Genomic DNA, 17887 nt, shown 5'->3' with positions numbered 1-17887 from the left:
ATTTGGTCGACTAGGTCTGTATTCACCGGGGTTTAGAAGAATGAGAGGGGGTCTCATTGAAACGTATAAAATTCTGAAAGGGATGGACAGACTGGATGCAGGGATGACGTTTTCTCTGGCTGGGGGGGGTCTAGAACAAGGGGTCACAATCTCAGGATACGGGTTAGGCCATTTAGGACTGAGATGAAGAGAGTCTTCACTCAGAGGGTGGTGAACTTGTGGAATTCTCTATCACAGAAGGTTGTGGAGGCCAAGTCACTGAATATATTTAAGAAGGAAATAGACAGATTTCTGGACTTTAAAGGGATATGGGGAGAGAGCGGGAGTATGGCATTGAATAGATGATCATCCATGATCATACTGAATGGTGGAGTGGGCTCGAAGGGCCAAATGACTTCCTCCTGCTCCTATTTTCTCTGTTTTTATGTTTCTATAATCAGGACATAGGCTAGTAGTACCTGATGTTTACTAGAAAAGTGAAAAACAACGCAAAGTGACAATACATTGAACATAAGAACATAATGCATAGGAGCAGGAGTAGGCCAACTGGCATCTCAAGCATGCTCTGCCATTTAGTAAGATCATGGCTGATCTGACTGTGGCCTTAAATCCACTTTCCTGCCTGCAACCCATAACCTTCTACTCCCTTATAGATCAAAAATCTGTCTAACTCAGCCTTGAACAGTGACCCGGCCTCCACTGTTCCTTGTGGAAGAGGATTCCAAAGACTAACGACCCTCTGAGAGAAGAAATTCCTCCTCATCTCCATCTTAAATGGGAGACCCCTTATTTTTAAAGAGTGCCTCCTAGTTCTACATTCCCTGAGGGAAAACGTCCTCTGAGCATCTGCACTATCAAGTCCCCTCAGAATCTTACATGTTTCAATAAGATCACCTCTCATTCTTCCAAACTCCAGTGAATATAGACCCAACATGTTTAACCTTTCCTCATAAGACAACCCTTTCATCCTAAGAATCAGACTAGTGAACCTTCTCTGAGCTGCTTCCAATGCAATGTCTATATCAATTTATATCACTTTGCAAACTCCTTGTATCCTACTCACAACTTGCTTTCCTATCTATTTCTGTATCGTCAGCAAATTTGGCTACAATACAGTCAGTCCCTTCATCGAAGTCATTAATATAGGTTGTAAATGGTTGCGGCCGCAGCACCAATTCCTGTGGTATTTCACTAGTTATAGTTTACCAAGCTGAAAATGACCCATTTATCTTGCCTCTGTTTCCTGTCAGTTAGCCAATACTCTATTCACGCTAATATGTCACCCCCAACACCATGAGATCTTATCCTGTGTAGCTCTCAGTGACAGGGATATGCAATTCTTGGCCTTTCTCATGACAATGGAGTTAGCTCACTGGTAAACCACCAGCAGTGAGATGTATTCTGTGCGTAAATGATGGTAGCTACCAACAGAGGCTAAATATTTCCTTTAGGAATCAGCATAGAGGTTGGCAGCTCAAACCTTAATAATTAAGAGGGGCAAGAATGCTGCTTTAGTACAGAAGCTCCACTGCATGCTAATGTGCCACCCACTTTGGTGAGATTTGTGCTAGTGGCATCACAGTTGCCAACATCAGCGTCTTACACAACGAACTGAAACACAGAAATAAATTTGATGGTCTTTGTTATGATGGGCAACCAGGAAACTCAATTTTTACCATCCTCACTGCTAGTCTTGCTGAATCCCAGCAGGTTTACTCCCATGGTAAAGTTGGTCACACAAGAATCAGATGCCATTAGTACAATGTAGAAGCCTCCTTCAGACAGTGGCATAAAGGAAATGTGAGTAGACTGCCCACTGGGTATTTATATGCATACACACATATATATTCAGACTGAAAAAGTACATGTTTATTTCAAAACCTACAGCAGGGAAAATAAATGTTACCTTTGTCTCGTTGAATCCAGTCTGTTAGTTTCACATCACAAATCTGACTCCTAGGGTTAAACACATTAACTGAAGAACTGGAGGAGAAGAGATCCATAACACGGTTAAACTTCCAGGCGGGAATCCATTCATCTTCTATCACAACTGATAAGCTTGGAAAGATGTAAAATATTGTCTGAGAGAGAGAGAGAGAGAGAGCAGGAGGAGAAGCATGAACTATGAAGAAGAGCTCAACAACCAAAGCTGTAATCTCATGTTTTTCAAATTACAAAGTAAAGCTAAGGAATTGGGAATAATTGGTACTTTATTAATTTTTTAAAAATCGCTTGTACTTTATTAATTAAAAAAAAAGTTGCATTTTATCTTTGGTTAATTGTCAGTTAAACATTGATTGCCAATTATTAGGCTTACTTTCCACTAACAGTGGAACAGATGGCCTCAGCCAGCACCACTGGCAGACTTTAATTAGTTATGACTGGTTCTTTATAAACAATCAAATACTCCAGTCAATGAGTAGATGTGCTGTTACTGTTTGCAAAATTGGAATTATAAACTTCCAATGATACTTGAGCATGCATGTTTGTAAGAACATAAGAAATAGGGGCAGGGATAGGTTATATTCGGCCCTTTGAGCTTGTTCTGCCATTCAATAAGATCATGGCCAGTCTCTATCTCAACTCCACTTTCCTCACTCACTTATACATGTAGAACTGAAAATATATAGCAAATTTCTTGTTGATTTGGGTAGCACACTTCTTCCTTCTCTCCCAGCACTGGATTAGGCTTTAACAAAAACAAAAATAGCTGGAAAAACTCAGCAGGTCTGACAGCAACTGTGGAGATGGATACAGTTAACGTTTCGAGTCCATATGACTCTTCATCAGAACTAAAGAAAAATAGAAATGAGGTGAAATATAAGCTGTTTGAGGTGGGTGGGACAGGTAGAGCTGGATAGAGGGCCAGTGATAGATGGAGGAAAAGAAGGGATTGCCAAAGATGTCATAGACAAAAGGGCAAAGGAATGTGCTAATGGTGACACATGGCTTCTTCCTTGAACAGAGGCCCGAACAATCCCCATCCACCACCACTCTCCTCCGTCTGGCTGAACTTGTTCTCTGACTGAACAATTTCTCCTTAAACTAGTCTCACTTCCTCCAAATAAAAGCGGTGGCTATGGGTACCCGCATGGGCCCAGTTATGCCTGTCTCTTTATTGGGTACATGGAACATTCCTTGTTCCAGTCCTACTCCGGCCCCCTCCCACAACTCTTTCTCTGATACATCGATGATTACTTTGGTGCTGCTTCATGCTCTCGTCTGGACCTGGAAAAATTTATTAATTTTGCTTCCAATTTCCACCCCTCCATCATTTTCACATGGTCCATCACTGACACTTCCCTTCCTCCCCTTGACCTCTCCGTCTCAATTTCTGGCGATACGACTGTCCACCAATATCCATTACAAGCCTACCGACTCCCACTGCTACCTCGACTACAGCTCCTCACACCCCGCTTCCTGTAAGGACTCCATCCCATTCTCTCAGTTCCTTCGCCTCCGTCGCATCTGTTCTGATGATACCACTTTCCAAAACAGTTCCTCTGACATGTCTTCCTTCTTCCTTAACCGAGGTTTTCCACCCACGGTGGTTGACAGGGCCCTCAACCGTGTCCGGCCCAGCTCCCGCGCATCCGCCCTCACACCTTCCTCTCCCTCCCAGAACCATGATAGGGTCCCCCTTGTCGTCACTTATCACCCCACCAGCCTCCGCATTCAAAGGATCATCCTCCGCCATTTCCGCCAACTCCAGCATGATGCCACCACCAAACACATCTTCACTTCACCCCCCTGTCGGCATTCCGTAGGGACCGTTCCCTCCGGGACACCCTGGTCCACTCTCCATCATCCCCTACACCTCAACCCCCTCCCACGGCACCTTCCCATGCAACCGCAGAAGGTGCAACACCTGCCCCTTTACTTCCCCCTCCTCCCCGTCCAAGGGCCCAAACACTCCTTTCAAGTGAAGCAGCACTTCACTTGCACTTCCCTCAATTTAGTCTACTGCATTCGCTGCTCCCAATGCGGTCTCCTCTACATTGGAGAGACCAAATGCAGACTGGGTGACCGCTTTGTAGAACACCGTCGGTCTGTCCGCAAGCACGACCAAGACCTCCCTGTTGCTTGCCATTTCAACACACCACCCTGCTCTCATGCCCACATGTTTGTCCTTGGCCTGCTGCAATGTTCCAGTGAAGCTCAACGGAAACTGGAGGAACAGCACCTCATCTTCCGACTAGGCACTTTACAGCCTTCCGGACTTAACATTGAGTTCAACAACTTCAGATCATGAACTCTCTCCTCCATCCCCACCCCCTTTCCGATCCCCCTTTTTAAAAATTATTTATATATATTTTTTAATATATTTTTCTTTTCCCACCTATTTCTAGTATTTTTTAATTTATTTCCATCCATTGTTTTATCTCTACCTTTTAGCCCATTTCGATCCCTTCCCCCCACCCCATCCCCACTAGGGCTGTCACTTGCTTGTCCTGCTTTCTACCCTTAATGTCACCATTAGCACATTCCTTAGCTAATATCACCATCTTCAACACCCCTTTGTCCTTCTGTCTATGACATCTTTGGCAATCTCTTCTTTGCCTCCACCTATCACTGGCCCTCTATCCAGTCTACATGTCCCACCCCCTTCAAACAGCTTATATTTCACCTCATTTCTATTTTTCTTTAGTTCTGAAGAAGAGTCGTACAGACTCGAAACGTTAACTGTATTCCACTCCGCAGATGCTGTCAGACCTGCTGAGTTTTTCCAGCTATTTTTGTTCTTGTTTCAGATTTCCAGCATCCACAGTATTTTGCTTTTATCTTACTAGACTAGGCTTTATTTGGTATGATTCTGCAGCATCAGCAGTTTCTAAGCAATGAGGGAGACCAAGTTCAAGTACTGCTTATTCATGGTGAGCATGCTGCTTCTAACAGATTGTCCAAAAATTTCCCATTGCACCTAGCAGACAAAAGAAAATACCATGGGCAAAGGAGTAGCATTAAAAAAATGTTTAAAAACAAAGATGAAAATGCATGGACTGCAATGTGCAGAATAAAATGAGGATTTTTTTTTATTCATTCACAGGATGTGGACGTCGCTGGCTGGGCCAGCATTTACTGGCCATCCCTGATTGCCCTTGAGAAGGTGATGGTGAACTGCCTTCTTGAACCGCTGTAGTCCATATGGTATAGGTACACCCAATGTGGTGTTAGGGAGGGAGTTCCAGGATTTTGACCCAGAGACAGTGAAGGAACGGCAATATTTTTAAAAAATTATATTTCCATGGTGAGTGGCTTGGAGGGGAACTTCCAGGTGGTGGCGTGGAATTGGAACCAATTGTTTTCTCAGAAGGTCTAGACTGATGGATGGTGGTTGGAGTGGAGGAGTGGGGAGGAAGCCCAGGGGTGCTGGGGGTTGGGGCAGGGTGGTGGTGTGGAGCGGGTGGATCTAAAAGATCCTAGGTAATCTGTTTTTGTGATGTTGATGGAGGGATTAATATTGGCCAGGGTAATGGAGATAACTCTCTTGCCATTCTTCAAAATAGTGCCTTGGGGTCTTTTACATCCACCAGAGCAGGCATTTTAGTGTCTAATCCAACAGTGCAGTACACCCTCAGTACTGCACTGGAATGTCAGCCTTAATTTATGAGCTCAAGTCCTAGATTTTTATGCTGAAGCCATGGAGTGGGACTTGAAACCAGAACCTTCTAACTGAAGCGATAGTGCTACCAACTAAGCCAAAGCCATCACTGACTAAATAATAATGGACAAATGACTTCCAATCTACTGGCTAGAACCACCTCACATTAAATGCATTTGGACAATATAAAGTAAATTTCTATAAGGCATACATGAACAATGAGATCCCAATGTTGAATGAAACTGGGGAACTAGAAAATATCACAGCGGTGCTTTAGGAGATGCCTGTCTTAAACTGAAGCCAAGATACAATGTTGGAGAAAAGCTGAGCAAGCTTTACTCTGTATCTAACTCACATTAAAATTGACCTGGGATTATTACATGCTGACTAAAATGACGAAGCCTCAACAAAGTCTTTACCAAAACATAGCTATTAAAGAAAATCTGGAATATTTCCAGCACCTCTTCTATACCTCTAAACTGTAGTCTTCCAATGGTTGAAATTTTCCAAAAAAGAAATGGTCCTGAATCCTCTGCCAGTTCTTTCCAGCATTCCTTAACAGAAGAGAAAATAAAACCTTTAGGCATTTACCTCAAAGAAAGAGCAAAGCTAAAATATAAACTGTTTAACCCTTCAAAGGACCCAGAAACCAAAATTGTCAAGGCTACAGAAATAGAATTGAAAAATACATAATTAATTTTTAAAATGCAGAATTTTTTTATAGCCCATTTGGCCCATTGTGTCTGTGCCAGCCAACAGCCAACCTGTATAATCCCACTTTCCAGTTCTTGGCCCATAGTCTTGCAGTTTACGGCACTTCAAGTGTGTAACAAAGTACTTTATAAATATCATGCAGGTTTCTGCCTCTACCACCCTTTTAGGCATTGAGTTCCAGATCCCCACCACCCTCTGAGCAAAAATATTTCCTCTTCAATCACCTCTAAACCTCCTGCTTCTTACCCTCAATCTATGCCTCCTGGTTACAAACCCCTCAACCAAGAGGAATCGGTCCTTCCCATCCACCCTATCTAGACCCCTCATAATTTCAAATACTTCCATTAGGTCTCCCTCAGCCTCCCCGGTTTCAAAACACAATCTTTCCTCATAACTAAAATTCTCCAGTCCAGTCAACATCCTCGGGAATCTCCTCTATAGCCTGTCTGGTCCAAGCACATTTTTCCTATAGTGCGGTGACCAGAATTGCATGCAGTAATCTAGCTGTGACCGAAGTTCCAGCATAACCTCACAGCTCTCATATTCTTATGGCTTGGCTATTATAGGCATTTTCTTTGTTAAATAAAATTGCAAAAGCCAGAAGTAGCTATAAAATTGACGGGCCTTCTATAGTCTTGGATGCTGCTTGGTCCCCACTTCCCACATGCACCACACATTCATGTTGCCAGGCTTCGTGCAGTGCTTGACGCAGGTGCACAATTTGGAGGTATTCCCCTTCCATACATTAAAAGAGCACCAGAGCCCTCTTGTTAATTATCCAAAAATTCTCAGTGTCCCCTCAGCCAGCCAATGGCCATCGTGCACTACTCCCTTCATTCCTACAGCAATGGACATAAGATATGCTATTGAAAGCTGGGACTATCCTAGTTTTTTTTTCCACAGTGTTAGGTAGTTCCCCACAGTCTATGAAGTGAATCACAAGGGGAAAGATTCATCCCAAGTTGCCCATATGCATCTTGCAGTAGCCATCATCGCAACAGCATTGGCAGAGACCTGTGAGCAGGCTGCTTGATGGACCCTTTTGGCTGCACATAATGCAGTGAAATAAATCGAGTTTTAATACCTCTGGAATCTTTTTTAATAGCCGCTGAAAGTGAGTTCAGATAGACAATTTGTATTCATAGAATTGTAGAATGATACAACACAGGAGGCCATTCAGCCTATCGTGCCTGTGCCTACGCCTACTATTTGAAAGAGCTATCCGGATCCAGCTCCCTGCTCTTTCCCCATCGTCCTGTAAATATTTCCCCTTCAAGTATTTACCAGCATGCCTTCTGAAAGTTACTACTGAATCTGCTTCCTTTCAGGCAATGCATTCCCGATACCTATGTTGCTGTGTAAAGAAATGTTCCCTCGTGTCACCTCAACTGCAATTATGGATAATCCCTCAGAGCTTTTGAAACTAATGGCAATTAACTTTATTAACAGAAAAATATGCTTTTGCCTCGGACTGACCCTGTGATTTGCTTGTGTCCAACTTGCTCGAGACAGGATTCAATTATTGGTGCCAAAAAGTGCAGCTCCTCGCCCTCTAGCTTTGACAGTTGACATGCCTCCCAGACTTGTTGTAAAGCAAGCAGGGCATATAGTCGCACACTGAAGTTGTGGGTTAAACACCATGGTAATATCACACTCAGTGCCTTCTTCAAATATTGGTCCTAGTTAATGAGATAATAAAAAAACAAAGTCAACAGAATTTGGATCAGTCATCAGCATTTTACTGAATATAAAAATGAAATAAATTACTTCAAACTGGTGGTTAATCTTGAGTCAATCCTTGCTTCTAATTTTTTTTAATGTTTATATCTGGTTTGTTGTGGTTTTAAATTTAAATATTTGTTAAAAAAAAACTTACATTTAAAATTAAACCAGCAAAAGAATGAAAATAATTATCTGCAGTTCTGCCCACCCAGGTCACTATTTTCATTAAGCAAATGCCAAAGACCACTATCTACCCAGTTCATCTTAGGCCCACTTTCCACACTAAGTGCACAGGACAGTCAAGACTGACAACTTTTAAAAATAAAAACGCAAATGGGGTTTTCTGCAAGAGAGAGAACCCCTATTTTGCCAGGATTGCTATTTTCAAATTAAGGCTCCAAAAATCAGCCTCACATCTGAAATAAATTTGTTGTAATACATATGTTTATTTTTAAAAATCCAAGTTGATATACTCTTTGACTTTACCAGGGTTATAAGGGTTGAATTTGTCTCGGTATGGGACGAGGATGGAAGTGGGTGGGCGTGCAATTACATGTCGCTGGCTGGCAATGCCAGCACCATCCTGTCCCCAGGCCATTTTTTTGGAGGCAGGAACAGGGTGGAAGGTCTATCCACCCACAAGCGGCAGTTAGCCAATTAAGGTAAGTGAAGACCAATTACCAAGGCTCAAGAGTTTTCTCATCAGCCTGCGTGCTCCCCATGGAGTCAGGAATAGGCCAGTTGCCTTGAGGTGGCCAGCTCCCAAAAGCCTGTTAACTGGATTTATTGAGCAGAATTTCCTAATGATGGCAGGTTAAGACATGCCTTGTAATTTATTTTTAAATCTGTTACATGGTCGTGGTGACGTCTCTAAAGTTATTTTCAAAATAGCATCTTTCATATTGTATTTTATTATTCTGTTCATGGTGCATTTTTTCTTGAATAACTCAAACAAATCATGCAAATTCTTCAGCCGACCTGAAGTTTGGGATCTTGAACTTGATAATAAAGGGATTCTTTACCATTGTGAGATGAGATGAAAGCTTCATTTGTGGCCTGGGTAGGGTTACTCCCTTGCTTGCATTATTTTGAATATATGCCAGCAGGGTGGGATGGGGTGGGGTGGGGTGGGGAGGGTAATGAGGAGAAAGAAGGGTTTAGGATCGCAAGAAATTTTTGTGGTAAAGCTATTAACAACAGGTCAATTAATCAATGATTACAGTTTTACTTCCAGGGTAAACCATTGAAACAAGAGTAGAGGGAGGAGATATGAAATTAGTCAAAGGTTCAGTTGAAGAGAGACGTTTTTAGAAGACTTAAAAGTGGGGAAATCATGCAGCAAGTAGAAAGTTTTGCAATGGAAGTCTGACAGTGTGGCAGGGTGGGGCGGCAGCAGGTGGGAAGGGAAAGATGGCAGAAGCTTCTGCAACTGACGGTGGTGGGAGAGACAGTGAACAGTACACAGAGCCAGAAGACACCAGAGGCTGCATTTTATGCAGGGGTGGGAGGGGAAAATCGGACAGCTCGGCACCCCAAAGGAAAATTGGCTACAAGCCAACTCGCTCCATGCAAGCCTGTTCCAAAGCCATAGCGTGCTGAGGGGTGAGCTAGATTGGCTAACGGTGAGACTTCCGCCCCTCACTGGGAAGGAAGTCACGCCCTTGGGAGCTGCAGGCCAATCTGATTGGCCGAGAAGTCCAAGAAGGCGGCCCAATGGATCCTGGAGTGAGGCAAGTCTGGGATATGGGGTGGACAGGGTTTGGCCAGCATTGGTGGGGGGTTGCTGGGGGTGTGGTGGTGTGGGGGCTTTCGGAGAGCAACTAGGTAGCAAGAAAGGGGGGGGGGGTACTATCTTTTGCAGGGGGGAAATGCTCCTGATGAGTAAAGGACACCCCTTGAAGACAGTAGGCCCCCGCCCCTTCCTTCCTGTCCTTTTAAAAGCTTTTTTAGAAAAACGGCCTGCCCACTCCCGCCCACCTCAACTGTATTCTGGCATGGGCAGCTTATTGTTGGGGCCAATTGGCTAGTTGACAACCTCAATTGACCCTTAATTATTTTTGTAAACATGGCAGGTGGGCTGCCAATTTCGGCACCTGCCCACATACCGTGTTATGGGGGTGGGAAGGCGGTGGGCTGCGCACCCGCCTTATTTTATATACCCTCTCAATGAAAATGTGCCTGGAAAGGCACATAAAATCCAGCTCCATGAGTACTCCATATAGTACTAGAGGAAATTGCAAAGGGTCAAGCAAAGCCAATAAGGAATTTGCAAACAAAAGCAGAGATCTTGAAATCAATGTCTGTGAGATAGAGAGCTCCTGGTTGGCAATTATAGAGAAAATGTGGGTGAAATTTTGTGCAGGATAGGATTCAGGGGGCAGAGTTCTGAATGATAATGGTAATTAGCCGTTGTCCACGAAGGACCACAGAACCAAGCCTAGGCAAGGAGGCAGGTCTCCATAAACTACCAATGAGAATTGAATTGTGCTATGGCACCATACTCTAGCCATATGAGCTAAATGGCCCTCAGAGTTCTGAATAGATTTAAGTTTCTCAACAACAATGATTCTGTGGCATCTTGCAGGATGAAAAGAGACTGTGTACAGCACATGGAATTCTAGTGCCAGACTGAAACTGGTTTATTCTGGTTTGTTTATATATTTATGTGTACACATACATAATTGGCCACAAGAGGGTGCTATTATAGATTTTAAATGGAGTTTGAGAAGCTGAGGGTCAGAACATTGGAAACATGAAGCCTGGAAAAGCTGAAGAGGTGGATGAGGTACATCTGCCTGCTCCTTGGGCTATTCATTAACTGCAAACAAAAGATCAGGTGGAGAATCCAGCCCCAGTTCCACCAATTTAGCAGTGAACAACTTGTTATAAGGAGGCACAAAGCAACCCATTAATTACACTCCCTCTAATTTGTTCCTCTCACCCATTTCCTCAGATAAAGAAATGTCTATTCCTGTGCTCCCTTATAAAAAGATCAGAGGTCAAAAAAGGTGGTATGGGCACAAATGTACACATCATCTCTCTACAAACTCACTTTCACAATATCTTTATTACACACATACACGCATGCATAGACACACAAAATCAAGAGATGGGGTTAGTGGAGAAAAGCGGAGGTGATTTGAGGTAAAAAGATCAATCATGATCTTATTGGATGGCAGAGCAAGCTCAAGAGATCAAATGACCTACTCCTGCTCCTATTTCTATGTTCTTGTAAGGCAGTTAGACATATTCATATTCAGTTGTCTGCCTTTAGACTTACAGTTGTAAAATGCTGGCTCCAGAATTACAACTACATTCCTGTAGCTGGTTGTAAATTCTTCATTCGTGGCTTAGTACATGGGGTTTTGACAACTTCTCTTTTGGGATTTACTGGCACGAAAGCATAAATGATATAAGCTTCATGAGAGCATTTCTTGTTTTGTTTTTACAGTGAGTGTAATTCCTCTTGGTCACCAGGACAATAGAACTCCATCAGCACCATTCATCAAACACAATTAGCATAATGACCACAGAAGCTTTAGTGTGAATTCCAATAATTCCATACATTCCTTCTGAATACTTAACCTGGTTAGTTCTGAAAATAGAAATGCTTACCTTCTTTAAAATGTTCTTAAGGATCACGTTGATGTGAACTAACACAGCCAGAAACGTACAGATACTGGTTTTTGTATTTTCTGGATTCTACAGTAAAATGAACCAAAACAAAACAGGAGAACTAAAATGATTTATTCAATTCAATTGAACTTAACAAATGAACTACAAATCTGTATTTTAAAGACTGTCTGCAACCTCTCCAGTCCGGAATGTTTGGGACAAAGTCATTTCTGGATTTCGGAATTTTCTGGATTACAGAATGACACCAGAATGCCTAACCACAAGTGTGTGAACCGAAAAACACCTTAGAGATAAATACCTGAAGCATAAAACAGTGATAAAATATTATAAAGCTGTAATAAAATTGTTTTACCTATCCAAATGCTACATCTTCCATGTTTCTGCTCCCAAAGTACGGTACTAAAATGATGCTGAGTTGCTTCAGTCTGCTCAAAAAAATCCCAGACAACTGGTGTTTCCAAAAATAGATTTCTGGACTAGAGAGGTTACTGTGTATTTCACTATTTTCCAGCAAGTTATTCTCTCACATCTGCCTTTCCCAATGGCATTGATCCCTTTTAATGATGTTATTCTGCTAGCAACCAGTAGCCTCTGGTACATCGTCCAAGAAGTCTGAGCCCAGACAGTGAATGGCATAGTTTTTGTTTTGACTAGGGGAGGTACCATTGCCAAGTCTAACCTCAACCCAAAACTATCCACTACCACCAGGCCACTAAACAGCAATCTGGAATGGCAACCAAGACCAATGTTTCCCCTCTCATAAGCCAGGTCACTGAAGTCAATTGCAGGCCCATTAACACCACCTCCATTGTGATCAGCTGACTCAGAACACTCTAGGGATCAAACCTGGGGACTTCCTGAAATGCATAGCTCAGCTTCTCATTCCCTTAACCAACTCAGCAACAGAGGAAACTGGGTTCATGTGTTTACCAGGCCAGTACAGGCTGGTTTCACTGTATTCCTTACGTAAAACATAAAAGTGCTTTACATATCAGACCAAAGCTCAAAAAAATGTTGGCTCAAGCCTCCAAATATAATGTTCTCTTCCATTATTTTGCTTTGAAGAATAAGCAGAAACCAAGCTGTCATTTCAAATTCCACTGAAGCAAATTTACACCTTTAGAAGTCATAATATGCTGCATTAAACAGCGGTTAATTTAAGAGGAAGGATTGCTAATTCAGTTGCTCTGCTGAAATAGTCACGTAAATTAAGAATTTTGTACCGAGTTTCAAGTAACTATAAAAGGATTTTTTACTTTGAGCTATAATTATAACTCTGGAGATTCCTTTTAAAGCTCTACTTACAAAACAATTCCCTATACAATGAGTCTACACTAATTAGAAAAAAATAATGAAACTGTCCTTCCTTTTATGCAACCATCAATTTACCATTGCTCATCTTATTCTATAGTTTTGCTTTTAGGGCACATGATATTACAGCAATTAATTCTGTTATAATGCAACATCTGCAGTAATGATCACAGCAGTAATGAAGACTAGAGCATATCTTAGGCCAATTTCTGGGAGGAAGCTTAGGTTTGAGGATTTAGAGTACAGAGATAATGAAGATGACAATTACTTGTCAACTGTGCTATACAAACTGGGATTTACAAAAGGCATTTTTACTTTGAGCGAATGCATGCAACAGCAGGCCTGCTTCTTTCACTGTCTTTTGCTCTCGCCATCCATTCCATATCTTGTCCCCAGCAACTATTCCAGACTAAAACTGACTTCATAAACTCAGTGGCCTAGTCAATCCTGAGCTGAGCTTCTGACCCTTTATCCTTTCAAACACCAAAAATATTTATTTCCACTTGGCAACAGCTTCCACATCTTCCCTTACCTCTGCCACTGAAACCCTCATCTGTGCCTTTGTCACTTCCAGACTGGGTTATCTGAATTCCCACCTGGTCGGTCTCCTAGCCCCTAATCTTCAGTTCATCCTAAACACTGCTTTCTATGTCCTTTTTCGTAATAAGTCCTATTTGTCCATTTAAACTGTCCTTGCTAACTTACACTGGGTTAACAGTTTCCTAAGACCTCACATTTAAAATACTCAACTTTCAATTCAAACCCCAATGTGGCCTTGCCCCACCCAATCACTGTAGCCTTCTCCAGCACCACAACCAAATGCAAACTCTGACATAAGCCTCTCATTCACCCCTCCTCCCTTCACACCATCATAGAAGACCATAACCTCTTGATGAAAAAGGCCACAAGCCAATTATTTAAGGTTTCCCGACAATGTTGAATAATGAAATTGGAAAGGAAATGATTTGCCATCTTACTTACAATTACACCATTAACTGCTGTGCTGCACAGGGTAATAATTGGTGCCCCTTAGAAAGGAAGCAGAAAGTATTGCTGCCAGACTTGTACACCTTGAAGCTCTAAGTCAGGCATATTCCAGTCATCCATGAGAAGCAACATGTTCACCTTATGCTGGCCGACATAATCCATCCTGACCTGTCCTACACAGTCCCGGACTGGTCAATCCATGACAACTCACCCGTCATGTTCTTCTAACTGCTGTCTTCATTCTTCCCCCTGCCATCAAGTAAGTCTTTATCAAAAAGTGCACCAAGTACTAGACCACTGCTGTAAAAGTTGGTCTCTGTCTCTCCCCCTCCTCCAAAACAGATGTTGTTAATTCTTGTTGTCTCTTCCTCTCTCCTCCTCCTAATTTGGTTAGCAATGAAGTAGCTCAAAAATGATTTTGTCTCCCTGTCCCTCCCTTCTTGGCTACTCCAGGCCACAACAGTAGCATTAGCAACAGTTCTCCTCTCTAAGCTCCAGGCAGCAGCCGCAGCAAGGTCAGCACCACTTCCTCTCCTCACCATCTAGCAATGATTGTTCTCTTCCAGAAAGCCAGCTGCTGAAAGATATAACTGGAGCCAATCTTTACACATTTTTATAAGCATTCACTTACAGAGATACACATTACAAAGATGTGTCTCCTCACCCAACAACTACAGTTTCAGTTTGCTTGTAGGGGCACAAGTAAATCTCCAGTTAAGGCCCACCACCTGCATACAAGTAAACCCAATTAATATACAATTATCATCTATGACATCAGAGAATAGCTCCAGAGGGCCTCAGTTGTGACTGATATTCTTTTTAGTTTAGGATGCCATTTGGAATGTGAAAAACTGGAAAGTTAAATGCTGGTGGCAGAAATACTCACTTGCAATAGTTAAGAATAAATTTGAACAAAACAGGACCAAAACTCAAGTATGGCCTACTCCTGCTCCTATTTCTTATGTTCTTTTATGTTATGATCAGCACCAGGATTCACAGAACCACCTGCGGTAAGAGATCCCCTCCCTATCTCTGTAACCTCTCCCAACCTTACAAGCCTCCCAAATTTCTGAGCTCCTCCAATTTTAGCCTCTTCTGCATCCCCAATTTTAATCACTCCATCATTGGCAGCCATGCCTTCAGTTGCCTAGGCTTCAAGCTCTGTAATTTCTCCCCATAATTTTCCATCTCACTCTCTCTCCCCCTTTAAGTCTTCGCTTAAAACTTACCTCTTTGACCCAGCCCACAACCACGCCCTAATGTCTTGTTATGTGGTGTGGCGCCAACTTTTTTTCATTAATTCTGCTGCAAAGCAGCATTGGATATTTTGCTACATTTAAGATGCTACGTTAATATAAGCTATTGTTATTGCTGACATGTCTGTAAACTGACCTTTGCTGATCAACTGTGACAAGTTTTAGACCTGGAACAGTGGATCCCTGAAAGGCTGTGAGAATATTAGAAGTTAAATTTCTGCAGTGTCTATTAGGACTTGAAAAGTGTCAGCCAAAGCACACAGTGGTTGTTCTATTTTCTACACTTACTCTCTTCTGCGGACATGTAATAAAGAGGATATTACACGGGTGTCAGCAATCGTATTTAATTCACAAGTACAACAGACCATTATTGGAATCTCATTAGTAAATCGAAACCCTACAGGAAAATAAATTAACGACTGAGAAATGTAAATTCCTGCAACAGCAGCACTGAGAGATATTGATCCTACTGATGCCCCTCTGCTCCACAGTATAGCTAAATAGATTTCAAGAACGGCATAAGAAACTAAGAGGACTGATTAGATTTAATTAATACCGTTTTACTTACGTAACTGAAGCATCGCCAGAAAGAATCAATAAATTCAGGGCACTTCTGTAGTATCAAGATGATAAACCATTCGATTAAGTATTTTACAGATGCCTGATTATCACTCAAACCAGACCGATAAACAGTTTCAATGATGCTGCTCAGAAAAACCTGTGGAACAGATTCATGCAGTTTCAGTAAAAGTACATGGGCACTACATCAACTAGAAGATAACATTACTATGCCACAGGCGCTTGCAACATGAAAGCATGCCTGCTTACGAATTAGGAGCAGGAGTAGGCCACTTGCCCCTCGAGCCTGCTCTGCCATTCAATAAGATCATGGTTGATCTGATTGTAACCTCAACTCCACAATCCTGCTTACCTTCAATTCACCCCCATGCTTATCATGAATCTATCTACCTCAGCCTTAAAAATAGTCGAGGACTCTTCCACCACCTTTTAAGAGAGTTCCAAAGACCCACGACTCTCAGGGAAAAAAATTCTTCTCACCTCTGTCTTAAATGGGTGACGCCTCATTTTTAAACAGTGACCGCTAGTTTGAGATTCTCCCACTAGAGAAAACATCCTCTCCACATCGACCCTGTCAAGGCCCCTTATGATCTTATATGTTTCAATCAAGTCACCTCTTACTCTTCTAAACTCCAGAGAATACAAGCTGGGGATTACTGAAAGATGGTGGACAGGAAGACCTGGTCAAAAAGGGGTTTAATCAGTTGTTGACCCAAGTGAATCTTAACAAATTTACTTTGAGTTGAACTTTTAAATTCAGTCCAAACAAATAAAGTATTCACAATGCATCACAGCCACATTTTATTTTTAAGTGCAAACGCCATACAATTATCTGTGCTATCTCCTCCAACAATCAGAACTACCAGAGGAAGAAATCGACAATCAACAGTCTGAAAAGTGCTTTTCGAATGGGGTGCTGGAGATATAAAAAGAAGTGCTGTTGTCAGATACTAACATTTAGAAAGATTAAAATGACTTCACAGCCAATTCGTTTTTGCGTCCTTGTAAATGCAAATTATAGTCACCAGCTTATAATATTTCTACCTGGTCCATTTGAGGAAGTAGTATAAGTAGTGTCTGCCAGATTCTGTTCTTTAGTCGATGCAGCATGGAGTTTACATAGTATCGGCCTTTCGTGTTCCTCAGCTCTTCATCCTGGAAATAGGTGAAATAGTGATATGTGACAAGATGCCAAGAGGTTTAAGTTAGGAATTCTGCTGTTACATCCAAAACAAGATAAGCGATACTACTTTGTGCAAACACTTAGCTGAACTTAGCTGGATAGAGTGGACGTGGGGAAGATGTTTCCATTAGTAGGAGAGACTAGGACCCGAGGGCACAGCCTCAGAGTAAAGGGAAGATCTTTTAGAACAGAGATGAGGAGAAACTTCTTTAGCCAGAGAGTGGTGAATCTATGGAATTCATTGCCACAGAAGGCTGTGGAGGCCAGGTCATTGAGTGTATTTAAGACCGAGATAGATAGGTTCTTGATTGGTAAGGGGATCAAAGGTTACGGGGAGAAAGCGGGAGAATGGGGTTGAGAAACTTATCAGCCATAATTGAACGGCGGAGCAGACTCGATGGGCCGAATGGCCTAATTTCTGCTCCTATGTCTTATGGTCTTATGAACACTGATTAAACACCCATTGCAAAAGTAAAATTCCACATCCAAAAAACATTATTATAAATAGGCTTTTGATTTGGAGCACTCCTTTTAATCAAATCTCACTATTAAATTGCAAGTTCTAAAAATACATAGTATATAACATACAAGAGCAGAAAAAGATTATGTAATTCTCCGCAAAGTCATCGACAGCCTCCATTATTAAACTGTCTATCTGCAAATACTTAAACACTTTAAATAAATCCAAAGAACACTACCATCCATTCAATTCTCAATGAGAGGAATAGCATAGGGGAACAAATGTTGACAACATATAAATCTAGTAGTTGATCTCTTGCAGCATCACTCACAGATAGAAATTCATGCCAGTTTCCTTCTGTATTTGTGATTCAGGTTTCCTATACCCATTAGAAGTTACGTTATGATCCCAGCTGAGGTTACCCCTGGTCAAGCCTG

General features: G+C 42.0%; 1 protein-coding gene across 4 annotated transcripts in view; it reads right to left on the bottom strand.

Moving 5' to 3' along the window:
- Window positions 1–17887, bottom strand: part of tarbp1 (TAR (HIV-1) RNA binding protein 1) — a 189617-nt gene that overhangs the window by 77933 nt on the left and 93797 nt on the right. For 3 of the 4 annotated variants that reach the window (XR_013578732.1, XM_078557418.1, XM_078557417.1), the window contains 6 exons: window positions 16852–16962; window positions 15797–15946; window positions 11654–11740; window positions 7793–7995; window positions 6075–6156; window positions 1907–2081 (listed from right to left, as the gene is read on the bottom strand). Coding sequence is in view for 3 of the 4 variants with exons in the window: in XM_078557418.1 (XP_078413544.1) it covers window positions 1907–2081; window positions 6075–6156; window positions 7793–7995; window positions 11654–11740; window positions 15797–15946; window positions 16852–16962 (808 nt within the window). In the remaining variant the exon portion in view is untranslated. Of the gene's footprint in view, window positions 1–1906; window positions 2082–6063; window positions 6157–7792; window positions 7996–11653; window positions 11741–15796; window positions 15947–16851; window positions 16963–17887 lie in introns of those variants that run through there. The other variant, XM_078557419.1, reaches the window with a different exon arrangement.

Source organism: Cetorhinus maximus, chromosome 14 (assembly GCF_964194155.1).
Source record: "Cetorhinus maximus chromosome 14, sCetMax3.hap1.1, whole genome shotgun sequence".
NCBI lineage: Eukaryota > Metazoa > Chordata > Chondrichthyes > Lamniformes > Cetorhinidae > Cetorhinus > Cetorhinus maximus.
This window is presented reverse-complemented; position numbering and strand designations above follow the sequence as displayed.